Source organism: Hyperolius riggenbachi, chromosome 8 (assembly GCF_040937935.1).
Source record: "Hyperolius riggenbachi isolate aHypRig1 chromosome 8, aHypRig1.pri, whole genome shotgun sequence".
Taxonomy (NCBI): domain Eukaryota; kingdom Metazoa; phylum Chordata; class Amphibia; order Anura; family Hyperoliidae; genus Hyperolius; species Hyperolius riggenbachi.
In genome coordinates, this window is record NC_090653.1 from 285158475 (window position 1) to 285177272 (window position 18798).

At 50.3% G+C, this 18798-nt stretch overlaps 1 protein-coding gene across 4 annotated transcripts in view; it reads left to right on the plus strand.

Moving 5' to 3' along the window:
• Positions 1–1898: 1898 nt before the first annotated feature.
• VAV2 (vav guanine nucleotide exchange factor 2) overlaps positions 1899–18798 on the plus strand; it is a 316337-nt gene continuing 299437 nt past the window's right edge. For 3 of the 4 annotated variants that reach the window (XM_068249069.1, XM_068249071.1, XM_068249070.1), the window contains exon 1: positions 1899–2717. In XM_068249069.1, the coding sequence (XP_068105170.1) occupies positions 2514–2717 (204 nt within the window). In that variant the 5' untranslated portion in view covers positions 1899–2513. The remainder of the gene's footprint in view (positions 2718–18798) is intronic. The other variant, XM_068249072.1, reaches the window with a different exon arrangement.

Genomic DNA, 18798 nt, shown 5'->3' on the forward strand with positions numbered 1-18798 from the left:
ACATGCGATTCACATATCTCACACCGACCACACGCTGTACACAGAGCACACACAGAACATGCGATTCACATATCACACACTGACCACACGCTGTACACAGAGCACACACAGAACATGCGATTCACATATCACACACCGACCACACGCTGTACACAGAGCACACACAGAACATGCGATTCACATATCACACACTGACCGCACACTTTATACATATTACACATAGAACACGCTGTACACATATCACATACACAACACGCTGTACACATATCACACACACAACTTGCGATTCACATATCACACACTGACCACACACTTTATACTTGTCACACATAGAACACGCTGTACACATATCACACACACAACTTGCGATTCACATATCACACACTGACCACACACTTTATACATGTCACACATAGAACACGCTGTACACATATCACACACACAACATGCGATTCACATATCACACACTGACCACACACTTTATACATATCACACATAGAACACGCTGTACACATATCGCACACAGAACCGGTGGCATTATGCTTGGTACACACGTTGCGATTTCCCGTTCGATCAGCGGGATTGATCGATTATTTCCGACATGTTCGATCGGGTTTCGATCGATACAGCCATCGATTTTGCATGTTAAGTATGCAAAATAGACGGCTGTATCGATCGAACCCCGATTGAACATGTCGGACTCGGAAATAATCAATCGATCTTGCTGATTAAGCGGGAAATCACAACGTGTGTACTCAGCATTAGAGTGTAAGCTCCTCTGGTGCAGAGACTGATGGGAATGGATCAGTGATCTCTGTACAGCGCTGTGTAATATGTCAGAGCTATATAAATGTATAATAATAATAATAGTGTGTGACTGTGGTGGGGACATTAGAGTGTAAGCTCCTCTGGTGCAGAGACTGATGGGAATGGATCAGTGATCTCTGTACAGTGCTGTGGTATATGTCAGAGCTATATAAATGTATAATAATAATAGTGTGTGACTGCAGTGAGGACATTAGAATGTAAGCTCCTCTGGTGCAGAGACTGATGGGAATGGATCAGTGATCTCTGTACAGCATTATGGTATATCTCAGAGCTATATAAATGTATAATAATAATAGTGTGTGACTGTGGTGGGGACATTAGAGTGTAAGCTCCTCTGGTGCACAGACTGATGGGAATGGATCAGTGATCTCTGTACAGCGCTGTGTAATATGTCAGAGCTATATAAATGTATAATAATAATAATAGTGTGTGACTGTGGTGGGGACATTAGAGTGTAAGCTCCTCTGGTGCAGAGACTGATGGGAATGGATCAGTGATCTCTGTACAGCATTATGGTATATGTCAGAGCTATATAAATGTATAATAATAATAGTGTGTGACTGTGGTGAGGACATTAGAGTGTAAGCTCCTCTGGTGCAGAGACTGATGGGAATGGATCAGTGATCTCTGTACAGCGCTGTGGTATATGTCAGAGCTATATAAATGTATAATAATAATAGTGTGTGACTGTGGTGAGGACATTAGAGTGTAAGCTCCTCTGGTGCAGACTGATGGGAATGGATCAGTGATCTCTGTACAGCGCTGTGGAATATGTCAGAGCTATATTAATGTATAATAATAATAATAGTGTGTGACTGTGCTGGGGACTTTAGAGTGTAAGCTCCTCTGGTGCAGAGACTAATGGGAATGGATCAGTGATCTCTGTACAGCGCTGTGGAATATGTCAGAGCTATATAAATAGATATACTGTAGATATTATAGACAGTATAATCCTCGTATACACTGATTACAGCCACACATTGATGCAGAGCAATCAGCGCCTCTCCCTGCTGCTCTGGCCCCGCCCCCATTCCCGGGACAGCCCCGCCCACGCCTGGGATCGGCTCAGCACCGCGTGCCCGCGCAGAGGGTGGCGGGAGCGCGCGGCGGAGGAGATTGAGGAGCTCCGGCAGAAACAGAGCGCAGCCGGCCGGGGGCCCCTTTTGTTGTGTTTGTGGCCCCTGCCTGGAGCTGAGAGGGGATGGAGGGAGCCGCAGCCTGTCTGTAATCCGGAGAGGAGAGACAAGAGGACCCCCTAAATCTGTGCAGCCCTCTCCCTGCACTGCAGCCCCCCCAGCCAGCTCTGCAGCCCCCCAGCCAGCACTGCAGCCCCTGCACCCATCACAGCACCCCACATCCCACCTTGCACAGCACCCCCTGCTTCCTGCTGTGACCTCCTAAATCTGTGCAGCCCCCCCCCCCCCCCAGCCAGTACAGCACCCACCACCCCACATCCCACCCTGCACAGCTCCCCCTGCTTCCTGCTGTGACCTCCTAAATCTGTGCAGCCCTCCCCCCCCCCAGCCAGTACAGCACCCCTGCACCCACCACCCCACATTCCACCCTGCACAGCACCCCCTGCTTCCTGCTGTGACCCCACCTCCCCCTCCTGCCATGAGCCCCCCAGCTGCCCCCTGAGCTGCAGGACCCCCTCTGTCACCTCTGGAATTAACCCCTGCACAGCCATGGAGGAGTGGAGGCAGTGCGGCCGCTGGCTCATAGACTGTAAGGTTCTTCCCCCCAATCACAGGGTGGTCTTGCCCACTGCAGTGGTCTTCGACTTGGCCCAAGCGCTCCGAGATGGGGTCCTGCTGTGCCAACTGCTCCACAACTTATCCGTGGGATCTATCGACCTCAAGGAGATCAATTTCCGCCCGCAGATGTCACAGGTAATGGGGGTCTGCGGGTGGACGTGGGTGACTCTGGAGTTGCTTGTGTGCTGTCAGTGGGAGACACTGGAGTAGTATTGGGGGCTCTGGAGGTTGGGCGGCAGTGGGGGACGTTAGATATTGTGGCGCACTGGAGAACACTAGATATTGGGTAGCAGTGGGGGTACTCTAAATATTGGGGCGCACTGGAGAACACTAGATATTAGGTAGCAGTGGGGTACTCTAATGGGGTGCAGTGGAGGACACTAGATATTGGGTGGCAGTGGGGGTCTCTAGTAGAAATTGGGTGGCAGTGGGGGTCTCTAGTAGAAATTGGGTGGCAGTGGGGGTCTCTAGTAGATATTGGGTGGCAGTGGGGGTCTCTAGTAGATATTGAGTGGCAGTGGGGGTCTCTAGTAGATATTGGGTGGCAGTGGGGGTCTCTTGAGGTTGGGTGGCAGTGAGGGTCTCTAGATATTGGGTCACAGTGGGGGTCTCTAGATATTGGGTGGCAGTGGTGGACTCTAGTAGGCATTGGATAGCAGTGGGGGACTCTAATGGGGTGCAGTGGAGGACACTAGATATTGGCTGGCAGTGGGGGTCTCTAGTAGAAATTGGGTGGCAGTGGGGGTCTCTAGTAGAAATTGGGTGGCAGTGGGGGTCTCTAGTAGATATTGGGTGGCAGTGGGGGTCTCTTGAGGTTGGGTGGCAGTGAGGGTCTCTAGATATTGGGTCACAGTGGGGGTCTCTAGATATTGGGTGGCAGTGGTGGACTCTAGTAGGCATTGGATAGCAGTGGGGGACTCTAGATTTTGGATAGCAGTGGGGTATTCTAGAAATTGGGTGGCATTGGCAGACTCTGGGGCACCCTTTATGGGATGGCACTGGGGACTCTATAACTTACATTGTTGGTGACAGTTGGGGACTCCAGAACTGCCTCAATGTTGGTGGGTTTCCACCCTCCCTCTCTCCCCCTCTTAAGATAATTTACATTTTCCTCTTCCCAGGGCATGCAAAGGTTAATGTGAGCCCGCCTCTGCCACATGGCACCTCTGTGTGCCCGCCGGGCACGATCCTTGTCATTATGAATCGTCCTTTGTCACGCTGCTGAATGACACCCTCAGTGTTTGTAGCTAAACAGCCTACGGTGTGGCAGCTAAGTGCTGGCGGTTCACCTGCAGTGATTTTCCCCCCGCAATGCTGGTGCCCATTTTTCACGGCGGCTGCCCCGTCTGTGCCCACCCTTTTTGTTCGGCGGTCCATTGTGTGGTCCTGGCAGGAGCGCTGTTCTTTGCGTTGGCTCGGCGGTGCCAGGAGGAGAGGGTGCCCTGGCGGTGAAGCGGTTAACGCAGAGTATCGGGGGGTTGCTGTGTGACATTACTATGCGCAGCAGATGCTGTCAGTGCGATGCGTGGGCCATCCGAGGCTCCCGACCGGCGACGTATAATGTCATTGCAGCATATGGAATTCCACTCGACTGTGACGTCTCGCCGCCTGCCACTGAAATCCCTTTTTATTTTAGCTGCCGTGTCGTTAATTAGCGGTTTAATTGCACGCTGACCTGTGATTCTAGGGGGCCAGACGCCTCTCGCGTTCTCATCGTTCCTGGTTGGCTGCTTTGCCAGTGAAGAGGTGCCCAGGGAATGGCGGAGCTGTGAGCGGAATTCGGATGGGCTGCCCTGCGCTTGGCGTGGGGATGGTGCTTGGCATCCTTTTGTGGCGGCAGCTGCTGCCCCTGCGCTGGGTAGCGAGTCCCGGGCCCTGGGGCGCAGAGCGTGGCACTGCCTGAGCTTTTTAACTCTGTGCTGCAAGTGGCTGCGATTTATCCTGCGATCTGCGATGCAGGATGGACCTAGAAAAGGGCTTATAAAAGACGGTCGTTTCATTATTAGACACCTGCTTTTTTCATAGTTGCTTAAATCCTGCAGATTTATTATTGTTTAGTATTTATATAGCACCAACATACTCCGCAGCGCTGTACAGAGTAGATTGTCTTGTCACTAACTGTCCCTCAGAGGGGCTCACAGCTAATCCCTACCAGAGTCCTATGTCTATGTATGTATCATGTAGTGTATGTATCATAGTCTAGGGTCAATTTAGGGGGGGGGGGGGGGGGCAATTAACTTATCTGTATGTTTTTTTAATGTGGGAGGAAACCGGTGTGTTCTGAGGAAACCCACACAGACACGGGGAGAACATACAAACTCCGTGCAGATAGTGCCCTGGCTGGGATTCGAACCGGGGACCCGGGACTGCAACGCAAGCGAGCCTGCCCAAATCAATAACTGCCTGTACGTATTGGATGATTGGATTGTAAACCGTATCTGTCAATGGGTGGTCCAGTCCGTGTTTCTGTCTTCCTGATTGTGTGGCTCGGGTGGATGTCACATATTGGCAGAAGCGATGTGAGCTTAGCTACCCCCAGTACAGCCATTAGGAATCTGAGCAACTGCCCAGGGCTCAGACCTTTTTAGGGGCCCCCTTTGCCTTACATGACCCAACACGATAAAAAGAGTCAGAGGAAATATGTTACTTCAGCTGAATATTGCTGTGAACAGTTTAAAGGCCACCAACTTGGTTTATCGGTTAATCTCTGTCTCTTCCAGCTGGCTGCTTTATCATCGGAGAAACCTGGGTGAAAAGGACACCTGAGGTCAGAGTGATATTTATTTTCTTTTAAAGAGAAACGTAACCAAGAATTGAACTTCACCCCAATCAGTAGCTGATACCCCCTTTTACATGAGAAATCTATTCCTTTTCACAAACGGATCATCAGGGGGCGCTGTATTGCTGATATTGTGGTGAAACCCCTCCCACAGTGTGATGTCAGGACCTCACAGCACTGAGGTACTGACATCACACTGTGGGAGCCGTGTTGCATTGTGGGGAAAAACAGCTGTTTCCAACTGCCAAAAAAGCAAGCATCTCCTTCCAGTGACATCACCTGCCAGCAGTAAAAATGTCACCATGTGATAAATGTCAGAATGTAAATCGGGAGAAGAAACATTTGACAATGGGCAAACACTGACTAAATCATTTATACATAATTATTGTAAAAATGAAGCGCTTTTTTATTACATTATTTTCACTGGAGTTCCTCTTTAAGCAATGATAGTTTCCTGGCAGTCTTGCTGACCTCTTTTCCTCCAGTAGTGTTTGAATCACACACCTGAAACAAGCACGCAGCTAATCCATTCAGAAACCCCTGATCTGCTGCATGCATGTTCAGGGGCTATGGCTAAAAGTTTTGGAGGCAGAGGATCAGCAGGACAGCCAGGCAATCTGCATTGCTTAAAAGAAATAAATATGGCAGCCTCCATATCACCCTCGCTTCAGGTGTCCTTCAACTTTTGAAAATGGTAGCGGCCCAGCTGTTTGCAAATCGGCTTAACTGCATGGCATACTTGAGTGTTTTGGGCCTGGCTGTGCTGGCTGCATGCGCGTTCCTGGTGTGACTCCGACACCCAGGATCAGCATGAGAGACCATGTGCCTCGCATATGAAAATGTACACATTGGAGTGTGTTCAGCATCCGCATGTACATTCTGCTGGGGACATAACACGTATCACCACTATTTGCATTTAACTCCTTTGCAAACAGCCCAGTAACCTTAAAGGGAAACCGTAACCAAGAATTGAACTTCATCCCAATCAGTAGCTGATACCCCCTTTCCCATGAGAAATCTATTACTTTTTTCAAATGGATCATCAGGGGAGTCTGTATGGCTGATATTGTGGTGAAACCCCTCCCATAGTGTGATGTCATGACCATGGTCCTGACAGTTTCCTGTCTGTAAACCTCATTGCATTGTGAGAAATAACAGCTGTTTACAGCTGGGTCCAACTGCCAAAAAAAGCAAGCAGCATCTCCCACTGACATCACCTGCCAGCAGTAAAAATGTCACCATGTGATAAATGTCCGAATGTTAATCAGGGTGAGGAAAGATTCTACAACGGGCAAACACTGACTAAAGGTGGGTACACACGGCAGATAAAAGTCTTTGGAAAATGAAAGATCACAGACCAATTTTACCCCCTTCCATGTAGTATGAGAGCCATACTCTACACAGTCTATTCTATGGAGCTGAACTCCCCATCAGACAAAAATCTTTGCAAGATGCTGCACACAAAGATGCTGTACACATGCAACAGATCAGTATCTGCAAAAGATCTGTTCCTGCCAAAGATCCGTTCCTGCAAATTGCATTCATAGTCTATGAGATCTGCAGATCATCATACACACCTTGTTTAACTGACATTCATCTGCAGATCAGACAATCATCTGCAGATCTGAAAATCCATCCTGGTGGATCTGATCTGCAGATGAATGTCCGTTAAAGAAGGTGTATATGATGATCTGCAGATATCATAGACTATGAATGCATTTTGCAGGAACGGATCTTTTGCAGGAATGGATCTTTTGCAGGAACAGATCTTTTGCAGATACTGATCTTTTGTGTCTGTACAGCATCTGTGTGTGCAGCATCTTGCAAAGATTTCTGTCTGATGGGGAGTGCAGCTCCATAGAATAGACTGTGTAGGTATGGCTCTCATACTACATGGAAGGGGGTAAGATTTCTGTGTGATGGGGAGTGCAGCTCCATAGAATAGACTGTGTAGGTGTGGCTCTCATACTACATGGAAGGGGGTAAGATTTCTGTGTGATGGGGAGTTCAGCTCCATAGAATAGACTGTGTAGGTATGGCTCTCATACTACATGGAAGGGAGTAAGATTTCTGTCTGATGGGGAGTGCAGCTCCATAGAATAGACTGTGTAGGTGTGATCCTCATACTACATGGAAGGGGGTAAGATTTCTGTCTGATGGGGAGTGCAGCTCCATAGAATAGACTGTGTAGAGTATGGCTCTCATACTACATGGAAGGGGGTAAGATTTCTGTCTGATGGGGAGTGCAGCTCCATAGAATAGACTGTGTAGGTATGGCTCTCATACTACATGGAAGGGGGTAAGATTTCTGTCTGATGGGGAGTGCAGCTCCATAGAATAGACTGTGTAGGTGTGGCTCTCATACTACATGGAAGGGGGTAAGATTTCTGTCTGATGGGGAGTGCAGCTCCATAGAATAGACTGTGTAGAGTATGGCTCTCATACTACATGGAAGGGGGTAAGATTTCTGTCTGATGGGGAGTGCAGCTCCATAGAATAGACTGTGTAGAGTATGGCTCTCATACTACATGGAAGGGGGTAAGATTTCTGTCTGATGGGGAGTGCAGCTCCATAGAATAGACTGTGTAGAGTATGGCTCTCATACTACATGGAAGGGAGTAAGATTTCTGTCTGATGGGGAGTGCAGCTCCATAGAATAGACTGTGTAGGTGTGATCCTCATACTACATGGAAGGGGGTAAGATTTCTGTCTGATGGGGAGTGCAGCTCCATAGAATAGACTGTGTAGGTGTGGCTCTCATACTACATGGAAGGGGGTAAGATTTCTGTCTGATGGGGAGTGCAGCTCCATAGAATAGACTGTGTAGGTGGGGCTCTCATACTACATGGAAGGTGGTAAGATTTCTGTCTGATGGGGAGTGCAGCTCCATAGAATAGACTGTGTAGGTGTGGCTCTCATACTACATGGAAGGGGGTAAGATTTCTGTCTGATGGGGAGTGCAGCTCCATAGAATAGACTGTGTAGAGTATGGCTCTCATACTACATGGAAGGGGGTAAAATTGGTCTGTGATCTTTCATTTTCAAAAGACTGTTGTCTGATGTGTGTATGTGGCCTAAGGCCCGGTTCACATTAGCGGTTGTTTGCCAAACGGACCGGATGACCTGACCGGATCCGGACCGGATCCGGATCGGAACCGTACGGTTCTGATCCGGATCCGGACCGGATCCGGATCGGAACCGTACGGTTCTGATCCGGATCCGATCCGGATCCGGTCAGGTTGCATCAGGTGTCCATCAGGATGCGATCCGGATCCGTTTGGCAAAAGTTCGTTAAAAACAAAAAAAAAGTTGGGGTCTGGGAGGTCAGCAGAAGGGGGACCTGTGGAATCAGGCCCTCTGCTGTTTAGCACTCACCTCCACCTGCGACATGCTGCCAACATCTCCGGATCCGGATCCAGCTGTGCTGCTCCACTCCAAAATGCTTGCCCATGTGTCCCCATCCAATATCGCCGCAACAATCCCCATAGGAAGTGGGGTAGAACATCCGGATTTCTCAGCCAGTGTGTTGTGCGCTCTCCGGTTCCCATTGGTTTGTATTGGCCGGATGGTGCAGTCCGGCTCCGCCCCGGATACGGCTGCCGGAGGAGCCGGATGAAAAAATAGCGCATGTTGGAACGGAGGCCGGAGTCCGGATCCGGCCCGGATCCGGTCCGGCTCCGGTTTGGCAGAACGGACGCATGTGAACGGACGCATAGGCTTTCATTGCTATGCCGTGCGTCCGTTCCGTCCGTTCTGCAAGCGGTGCGGCTCCGGCACGGCGATTCCGGAGGGCCACCGCAAGTGTGAACCGGGCCTTAGGGTGTTTATTTTGGGACCTAGATCCCATGCACTTTTTGATATAAGATGTTGACAATAAATTCAGTTTTGTACCATGCAGCTCTTGGGTTATTTCCTGTATTTTGTAGCTGATTAAGTGTACCTGTGCAGCTCTTCTTTTGAGTGGTGCGACGATTTAAAGAGGAACTCCAGTGACAATAACGTAATAAAAAAGTGCTTCATTTTTACAACAGACAGAACGTGAACCCCTGATGTTACAGATCTGAGTTCAGTTGCTGATCAGTGGGAAGATGACAGGTGCTCTTTGCGATGGAGCAGCTGGCAGGACAGGAGCAGTAACAGCACGGCGTTTGGCTGGTCACTCACTCACGCACCTTTATGCAAATGACCCTCATATACATGCGTTATATCTATTTCCTGCAGGAAGTATGTGGAGATCACACAGTAACTTGGTCAGGAGGTCATCGTCAGGCACCTGATCTGCAGATTCCTGACATCGCTTCACCTGCCAGGAATCTACTGCATTGACGTTCTTCCAGTCGATCAGATTCTGATCTAAAAAGCCTGGCTTCTGGGGCATAGAGAGATGATTTGCATATGGGAAACCAGTTGCTCACGTAAAGGGAACCTGAAGTGAAAGGGATATGGAGACTGCCATGTTTATTTCCTGTTAAACAATACCAGTTGCCTGGCAGGCCTGCTGGTCTATTTGGCAGCAGTAGTGTCTGAATCACACCAGAAACAAGCATGCCGCTAATCTTGTCAGATCTGACAGTAATGTCAGACACACCTGATCTGCTGCATGCTTGTTTAGGGGTATGGCTAATCGTATTAGAGGCAGAGGAATCAGCAGGATGCCTGGTATTGGTATTGCTAAAAAAGGAAATTAAATATGGCAGCCTCCATATTCCTCTTGCTTTAGTTGTCCTTTAACCTTCCTGGCGGTAACCCCGAACTAAGCCGCGCAGGAGGTTTTCTCAGGCTCTGCTGGGCCGATTTGCGCGATTTTTTTTTTGCTGCATGCAGCTAGCACTTTGCAAGCTGCCTGAGCACACCGATTGCTGCCGCCCCGTGCCGATTCGCCTATATCCGCCGCGCCCCCCCCCCCTTAGACCCTTTTTGCGCAGCCTGGCCTATCAGCGCCAGGCAGCGCTGAGGGGTGGATCGGGACTCCCCATGACGTCACGACGACGATGATGGCGACGGGGGAAGCCCTCCAGGAAATCCCGTTCTTTGAACGGGATTTCCTGATCGCTGATCGCCGGAGGCGATCGAAGAGGGTAGGGGGATGCCGCTGCACAGCGGCTATCATGTAGCGAGCCCTAGGCTTGCTACATGATTTAAAAAAAAAAAAATTACAAAAAAATGGCTGCGCTGCCCCCTGGCGGTTTTTAATAGACTGCCAGGGAGGTTAAAGGAGTCATCAACCAAAAAAACCTTCCCCCTCCGCTCTACTTACAGGGGGCTTCCTCCAGCCCCTTGCAGCCGATATGTCTCACACCGCAACTCCTCTCGCAGCCGCCGGTCCGGGTCCCCTCTGGTGCGGAGGCTGACCTCGAGGTCGTCCTCTACTGCGCCTGCTCGAACGTCCGTAGTGGACTGCACAAGCGCAGTAGTTCTATGCCTGTGCAGTACACTACCGACAACGTGGACTTGATTGACAGTGGCGCACGTGCAGGCGCAGTAGGGGAGGTCGGCCTCTACACCAGCAGGGACCCCGGGCGGTGAGAGCGGAGCTGTGGCGTGGGACGTGTGGGCTGCAAGGGGCTGGAGGAAGCCCCTGGTAAGTAGAGCGGGGGGGAGGGATTTCTGGTTGATGACTACTTTAAAGGGCCCCATATACCTAACGATTTTCCCGCCGATATACAGCAGATTCGATCACTTTGATCGAATCTGCTGTGAAATAGTTGCGCAAACGCTGACAGAACGATCGATTTCCATCCAAAATCAATCGTTCCCGTCGAGCCGTCCGTGCGGAAGATTTTGCTCGATCGCCGGTGGGTCGGGAGTGCGTTGATAGCGGCGTTCGAATGCCCGACGGACTTGCAATAGTGGCAATACTTTACTTGATCCGGCCGGCGCGTATCCCCGCTGTCACCACTGCTCCATCTCCGTGCTGGGCTGCGGGTTCCGGCTGGCTTCACTTCTACCTGTCCCGGCAGGAAGTTTAAACAGTAGAGCGCCCTCTACTGTTTAAACTTACCCGGACAGAAAGAAGTGAAGCCAGCCAGAACCCAGCGGAGAAGGTGACAGAGGGGACTTGCGCCGGCGGAGCAGGTAATGTATGCGGGCGAGGAAGCGGCGGCAGCACCACCACCACCACAGATTGTGATCGGTTTCATGCTGAAATCGAATGACAATCTGTTTGCAGTAAAGGCAGCCATACGATCCCTCTCTGATCAGATTCGATCAGAGAGGGATCTATCTGTTGGTCGAATCTGATGGCAGATCGACCAGTGTATGGCCACCTTAAGAAGGCAGATTAGATCACATCTGTGATATAAAGTGACAGATTGTGATGTATGTAGCATGTTGGGGATCAGAACCGTTCCCCTTGGGTGACATCGCTGGCCCGGGCTGCACAGATGCAAAGCCAGCTGTGTTGCTGCCAATGCTTTCTGTTGCTATGCTTGGAGGATGACGGCAGTGTTGCGTGCATGACGTCACGTTGGGGCGGGGGGGTTGCGGCATGGACAAATTAATCGGCCGTTAGAGTAGGTTTACACTTGTCCCCTGCAGATCGGATCCGTTTTTGTAAACAATTTTTCTTCTCTCCGTTTTGAGAGATAATGCGTTTTTTTTTTTTTCAGGGACGTTTCCAGCCCGTGGAAACGTCCCCAGCCCTGGCTGTGGGTGGGCCATCATACTGGAGGAGAAAGCAGACAGGAAGGGGGGCAGCAGTGGGGAGGTGGGACGTCTTCCCCCCCCCCCCTCCCCCCCCCCCCCCCTCACCTGGTTCCCTTCTTCCCCGCTCCCCCCTCCAAGTTTCTGCTTAAAATACTTTAAAAACCAATGTTATAAAGCAAGCGGCAAGCGAGGATCTTACTTCCCTGCGTTCCACAACTCGCCGTGTCACTTCCTGTAGTTCCGCCCTCTGTACTTCATTGGGCGGCATGCAGGAAGTGACGTTGCGAGCGGTGGAGCGCAAGGAAGTGGGTAAGTTCCCCGCTCGACACATACTTTATAACATTGATTTTTTAAGTATTTAAGCAGAAACTAGCTGGAGCCGGAGCGAGGAAGGCAGGACTCAGGTGAGGGGGGGGGGGGAATGACCCTCCCCGCCATCTGCTGCAAACCTCCCGTCCTGGCTGCTACCCCCTCCAGCATGACTGCCCCTCGCCACCCGCAGGCAGGGCTGGGACACAGAAAAAGGACCTGTTTCTGTGTCCAAAGCTGTGTAGAGGGGGATCCGTTTTCTTATTGCCTGCCACTACCCCTCCGTGTATCCGGATCCATATGTGGTGCATGAAAATGCAGCAGATCCGGACCTTCCGTTCAGGTTTTGAGAACGGGTCCCCGCAAACGCAGACAGATCCGTTTTTTGTTTGGGTGAAGACGGCTGCTATTTTTAACATTGCTATCCGTGGCTCCGGATTTGATCAGGTTTTAAAAACAGAGCCACGTATAAGTTCCCGGACCTGGTGTGAACCAGCTTTTACTGGGCGTGACATGGATCACTGTGATCGTATCTGCTGTGAAAGACCATTTACGCAAAATGTTGACCAATCGACTGATTCAATGTTCGATTCAGTCAATCGGTCCAGAGGGAAAATTCAGCTAAATCGTCGGTGGGTCAGGTGCGCGCCACTAGCAGCTTTCGGTTCAGCGGTGACAAACGCAGCATAACGCCAGCAATACTATCACCCGTCCACCGGCGCAAGTCCCTGGTCCGTGCTGTCACTGGTTGGCCTTTTTCACCATGTCCTCTTCACTTCCTGTCCTGTCCTTCGAGCCCCAACAGGGGGAGGCCTGAGGGCGGCGGCTCCACAGGTTTTGATTTGATTTCATGGTGAAATCGATTCAGAATCTGTGTGCAGTGTATGTGCAGCCAATAGATCGTTCTGTGATCAGATTCCATCACAGAAGGATCTATCTGTTGGCCGATCTGGTGGCTTATCAACCAGTGTATGGCTACCTATAATCCACTGGGCGGATCAGTTGTGGGTCGAGGGCCTCTGTACACACGCCTGATTATTGGCTGAGGTGGTCATCGGGCGCCTCAATCGACTTTAATCGTGTGTGTACGAGACTTTCGTTTGGTTCAGTATTCAGTAAATTCATTTAGCCATAGACCCTGAACAAGCATGGACATCAGGTGCTCTGACTGAAGTCAGACTGGATTAGCTGCATGCTTGTTTCAGTTGTGTGATTCAGCCACTACTGCTGCCAAAGAGATCAGCAGGACTACCAGGCAACTGGAATTGTTTAACAAGGAATTAATAAAACCGCAACCTCCATGTCCCTCTCACCTCAGGCGTCCTTTAGGGTGACCGTTAAACCACTTTTCCACAGGGTTTCCGACGTAACAAGGAAATGGCGAGGTTCAGTTTGCTGCCAGTCATTGGATCAGTTCAGGTGTTTAAAATGAGTGACAGTCTCCTGCTTTGTGCACCTAATCACTCCTGCAGCAAAGAGAGAGATTCCGGGCAGCCTCGTGGCAACTGTGCTCCCCACACTGCAGTTACCAAGGTATCAGAAGAGTTTGAGCTTACTGGCGTATGTCGTTTTGTAGCTGAATAGACATTGGAATAGATAGAATTTTCACTAACAATGAATTGTAATAAGGATTTGGCCGTGCCTATCTGTATTTGCAGCAATGTTAAAGCTGAAGTAGAATCTCCCGTTGCTATTGGTAACAGGTTTGATTTAGCACTAAAAAGTGGCTTTTAGAAACAATCAATATCCTCAGTATGATAGATGAATGCGCGTTGCGTTCGCTGTCGGTGTTCCGTGTCTACAATCGCCTCCGGCAGAGATCAGACGCCTCCTGTGATAGTTCAGGAGGATACACAAACCCCGCCCCTCATCCTTCCACCGCGATTGTCACCGTACGATAATTCCAGAAGTGAAGGGCAGCCTTCCTGTGCGACATCCCACCATACATCCCACTCCATACTGACATATCTTCCTCCCTCCCACCTTCTCCTGACCATATTGCACTGCAGCCAGCTGAATGGCCTGTCAAGAGCACCTGTCGTGACTAATAGGTATACATAGAAGCCACTGCAGAAAAATCCCCAAATTTGACAAAAGACCACATTGATAGCCGCCTCTCGCTAGATTCATATTCCAGGAAAACGAAAGCCACGGATTGACATTTCCAAGAATATTAGAGTTTAACTGAACTTCATCCCAATCTGTAGCTGATACCCCCCTTTCTCACAAGAAATCTATACCTTTTCTCAAATAGATCATCAGGTGGAAAGGGGGGGGGGGGGGGGGGGGCTGTATGGCTGATATTATGGTGAAACCCCTCCCATGGTTTGATGTCATGACCATGGTCCTGAGAGTTTGCTGACTGTGAACCTCGATGCATTGTGGGAAATAACAGCTTTTTAAAACTGCCAAGCAAGCAATATCTCCCTCTGTGCATAGAACTCTCAGTAACAAACATTCTGTACAGATCACCTGGCAGAACTACAGATGTCACCACCAGGGATAAATATCAGAATGTAAATCAGGGAGAGGAAAGATTTTACAATGGGCAAACACTGACTAAATATTCTATAGATTACTATTGCAAACAATAAGCTGTTATACTCATTATTTTCACTACACTTCCTCCTTTGATCAGCATCAAAATCTATTGAAAATCGTCCTAGTGGCTCCGCCTGCCGAGCCGCCCCACTGTACATGACGTCTATGCATGAGATGGGGTACCGGGGTACACACGACCCTGGCGATCAGGAGAAATCGCTAGGAGACGCATGGCAGATAGGTGAGCTGCTTCCTTACTCGCCAGTAGGGGGAGCATGTGGGGAGACCAGCCGTGGCGTCGTCGGATCCGTCAGTCATCCGAATATCAAGCGCAGTAACCGCCATGCACCTAACGACCCATTTCCAGCATGCCAGATCGTTCTCCAAGAGATGGAATAATCCAGCAGGGGGAGGGGTGCCGTGGGTGGGATGGCGTGGATATGCAGAACCGTAGAGACCACCCCACTGGGTGAAATGGAAGAATCCAACAAAGGGAGGGGGAGCTCCTGGTAATGGGTTGGGCAGGTGTGCAGAGCTTGGAAGCATGGAATGGAGAAAGCTCACCCTATGGGGACTACAAAAGATATAGAATCATTAAAGGACCTCTGTCTCGAAAATCTTAACATTTAAAATATATGTAAACATACACATAGGAAGTACGTTTCTTACAGAGTATAATGAGCCATAAATTACTTTTCTCCTATGTTGCTGTCACTTACAGTAGGTAGTAGAAATCGGACATTACTGACAGGTTTTGGACTAGCCCATCTCCTCATGGGGGGTTCACAGGGTTTTTTATATTTTCAAAATGCACTTAGTGAATGGCCGTTTCTCCGTCCAACTGCCAAAAAAAAGTGCACAGTGAGCAGGGAGGCTGGCCAGCATCTTTGTATAAATCTTTTTCAGGGAGTGTCTTTATAAAGAATAAAGGCCTTGCCGAGAATCCCCCATGAAGAGATGGGCTAGTCCAAAACCTGTCTGTTCTGTCAGATTTCTACTACCTACTGTAAGTGACAGCAACATAGGAGAAAAGTAATTTATGGCTCATTTTACTCTGGAAGAAACGTACTACTTATTTGTATGTGTAAGATTTTCGCGACAGTTCCTCTTTAAGCTGCTGTAAGGGTCTAGCTTCCAGCAAACACTTCTGTAACTGTTTTAGGTGGAGTGACACTTAAAAGTTGAACCCTTGCAAGTTTGGAATAGGGTGGAGGCGGTCCGTGCCTCTGTCCGGGTTTTCCCCCTTTGTGTCATTTTTTTATTTGCACTAGGACAACTGTAGTGAGAAGAATATGGAGGCTACCATTTTTATTTCCTTTTCAGCAATGCAGATTGCCTGGTTGCACTGCTGATCCTCTGCCTCTAATACTTTTAGCCATAGACCCTGAACAAGTATGCAGCAGATCAGGTGTTTCTGACATCATTGTTAGATCTGACAAGATTAGCTGCATGCTTGTTTCAGGTGTCTGATTCAGACACTACTGCAGCCAAAGAGTGGCTGGATGGTGTAATGGTTAAGGGCTTTGCCTCTGACACAGGAGACCAGGGTTCGAATCTTGGTTCTGCCTGTTCAGTAAGCCAGCACCTATTCATTAGGAGACCTTAGGCAAGTCTCCCTAACACTGCTACTGCCTATAGAGCGCCCCCTAGTGGCTGCTGCTCTGGCGCTTTGAGTCCGCCAGGAGAAAAGCGCGATATAAATGTTATTTGTCTTGTCAAAGAGATCAGCAGGACAACCAGGCAACTGGTATTGTTTAACACAGGGGTCTCAAACTCAATTTACCTGGGGGGCCGCAGGAGGCAAAGTCAGGATGAAGCTGGGCCGCATAAGGAATTTCACAATCGCGGCGCATCGCCGCCTCTGCCCGCCCTTCTCACTCTTCCTTCACAGAGAGGGGCGGGCAGAGGCGGCGATCCATGTGGCGATTGACGTCAGGAGGGGCAGAGCTGAAGCTGAAAGCTCTGCCCCTTCCAGGAAATGCCGGCTGATTGCTTCCCGGGCGATTTGGGGGCTCTGCAGCCCTCGTTTAGCGGCGGGAATGCGGCGGATTACTTGGGAGCACTGAAGCAAACTATAAGGAAGCTTTTGCTGGCGAGGGCCACAAAATATTGTATCGAGGGCCGCAAATGGCCCGCGGGCCGCGAGTTTGAGACCCTTGCAGGAAATAAATATGGCAGCCTCCATATCCCTCTCACTTCAAGTGTCCTTTAACCTGCAGGTAGGTGTTTAGGATAAGTGAGGAAATGGGGAAACCAGGGGAAACCCAGACAAACTTGTGAAGACTCTGACACATGTGTGGAACTCCAGGCCTGGAGGGCCGGATCCATGCCAGTGTTTAGGATGGACTGAGAAAGAGAGGAATGTGTTCTACCTGATGGACCGCACCTTTCCTGATTCAGTCCCATCAATTATTTGAGCTGTGTCAAAAATGTGTGAGGATCTCGGCCCTCGTAGGACTGGTTTGACATCTCTGGTCTATGAGGACAGTGTCCTGACCAGGATCAGGAGTGCTAATCTCTTATTCCTGTGGCATTTCTCTCTGTCTCTGTTGTTGGAAGTGTGTGTGGAGGGATTGATGGCCCAACTGTGACTATGGAAGCAAAACCACCCTGACAGACTCTTCCCCAATGAATGATGAGGTATTGATGTGCGGCCCGGTCTGCCTCCTCCGCTGGGCAGCGCAGCCGCTGGAATCTTCAGCCGGATCTTATTCTGGAAGTGGATTTTATTCACAATAGCGCCCTTCATCAGTCTGTTTCTGGCAAGAGATCCACTGTCTTCTCTGCATCCAGCGGCCGACCAGACATGTGGCGATTGTTCCATGTCAGAGCCGCGTGTCAGACGCCCGCTGCGTGTTCATGGAACATCCGCTGTGTTACTCTTTCTTCTTCCCCTCTCTGCCCCCTTCTCCTGTCCCTGCTTGTGTTCCTCCTTCTATCCGCCCTCTTTCTTCTTCCCTTCTCCATCCTACTCCTTCTGCCTCCCCCCCCCCAGTCTTCCTCTCTTTGCTTCCTCCTTCTGTCTCCCCTCTTACTTCTTTCCCTATCTGCCCTCCTGTTTCAGCTCCCCCCCTCCCCTCTCTGCCCCCTTCTTCTGTCCCGCCTCATCAACCTCTCTATGCTTCTTCCTTCTGTCTCCCCCTCTTCTTCCCCTCTCTGCCCTCCTCCTCCCCCCCCCCCTGTCTTCCCCTCTCTGCCCTCCTCCTCCCCCCCCCCCTGTCTTCCCCTCTCTGCCCTCCTCCTCCCCCCCCCCTGTCTTCCCCTCTCTGCTCCCTTCTTCTTCCCCCCCCCCCCCTCATCTACCACTCTCTTTGCTTCCTACTCCTGTCCCTCCTCATATCGGAGCAGTGCTTTTCAGCGCTGCTAGATTTGGGCGCAGCCAGCGCCGCCATAGACTGTAATGGGAATCAGTCTATAGCGGCGCTCAGTGAGGAAGGTCGGCTCTGTCAGAAGACGGAGCCGAAGTTGCTTAAAAAACACAATAATTCGGCCTCCAGCAATCGCTGGAAGCCGAATTATTTCATTCCCCCACTATCCATGGCGGCCTGGAGGGGGAATAGTAATTAAAACGCCCCGGACTTGTGCAGAAGCAGGACCAGCCATTTAACAGCTGGATCCTGCGCCCAAGTCTACCAGCGCCGTATTCAAATGTACGCCCTCATATTTCCTCCCTCTGCTGCCTCCTTCTGCCCCCCCCTCTTTCTTCTTCCCCTCTGTGTCCTACTCCTCTGCCCCCCCCCCCCCCATTTATCTCTCTGTTTCCTTCTGCTCTCCTTCCTTTTCCTCTTCCCCCCCCCCCCCCTTTCTTCTTCCTCTCCCCCCCCCCCTCGTCTTTCCCTCTCTGCTTCCTCCTTCTGTCCCCCCCTCTTTCTTCCCCTCTCTGCCTTCCCCCTTTCATACTCCATATTTTTTTCCTCATCCTTCAGTTTCCCCCTCTTTTTT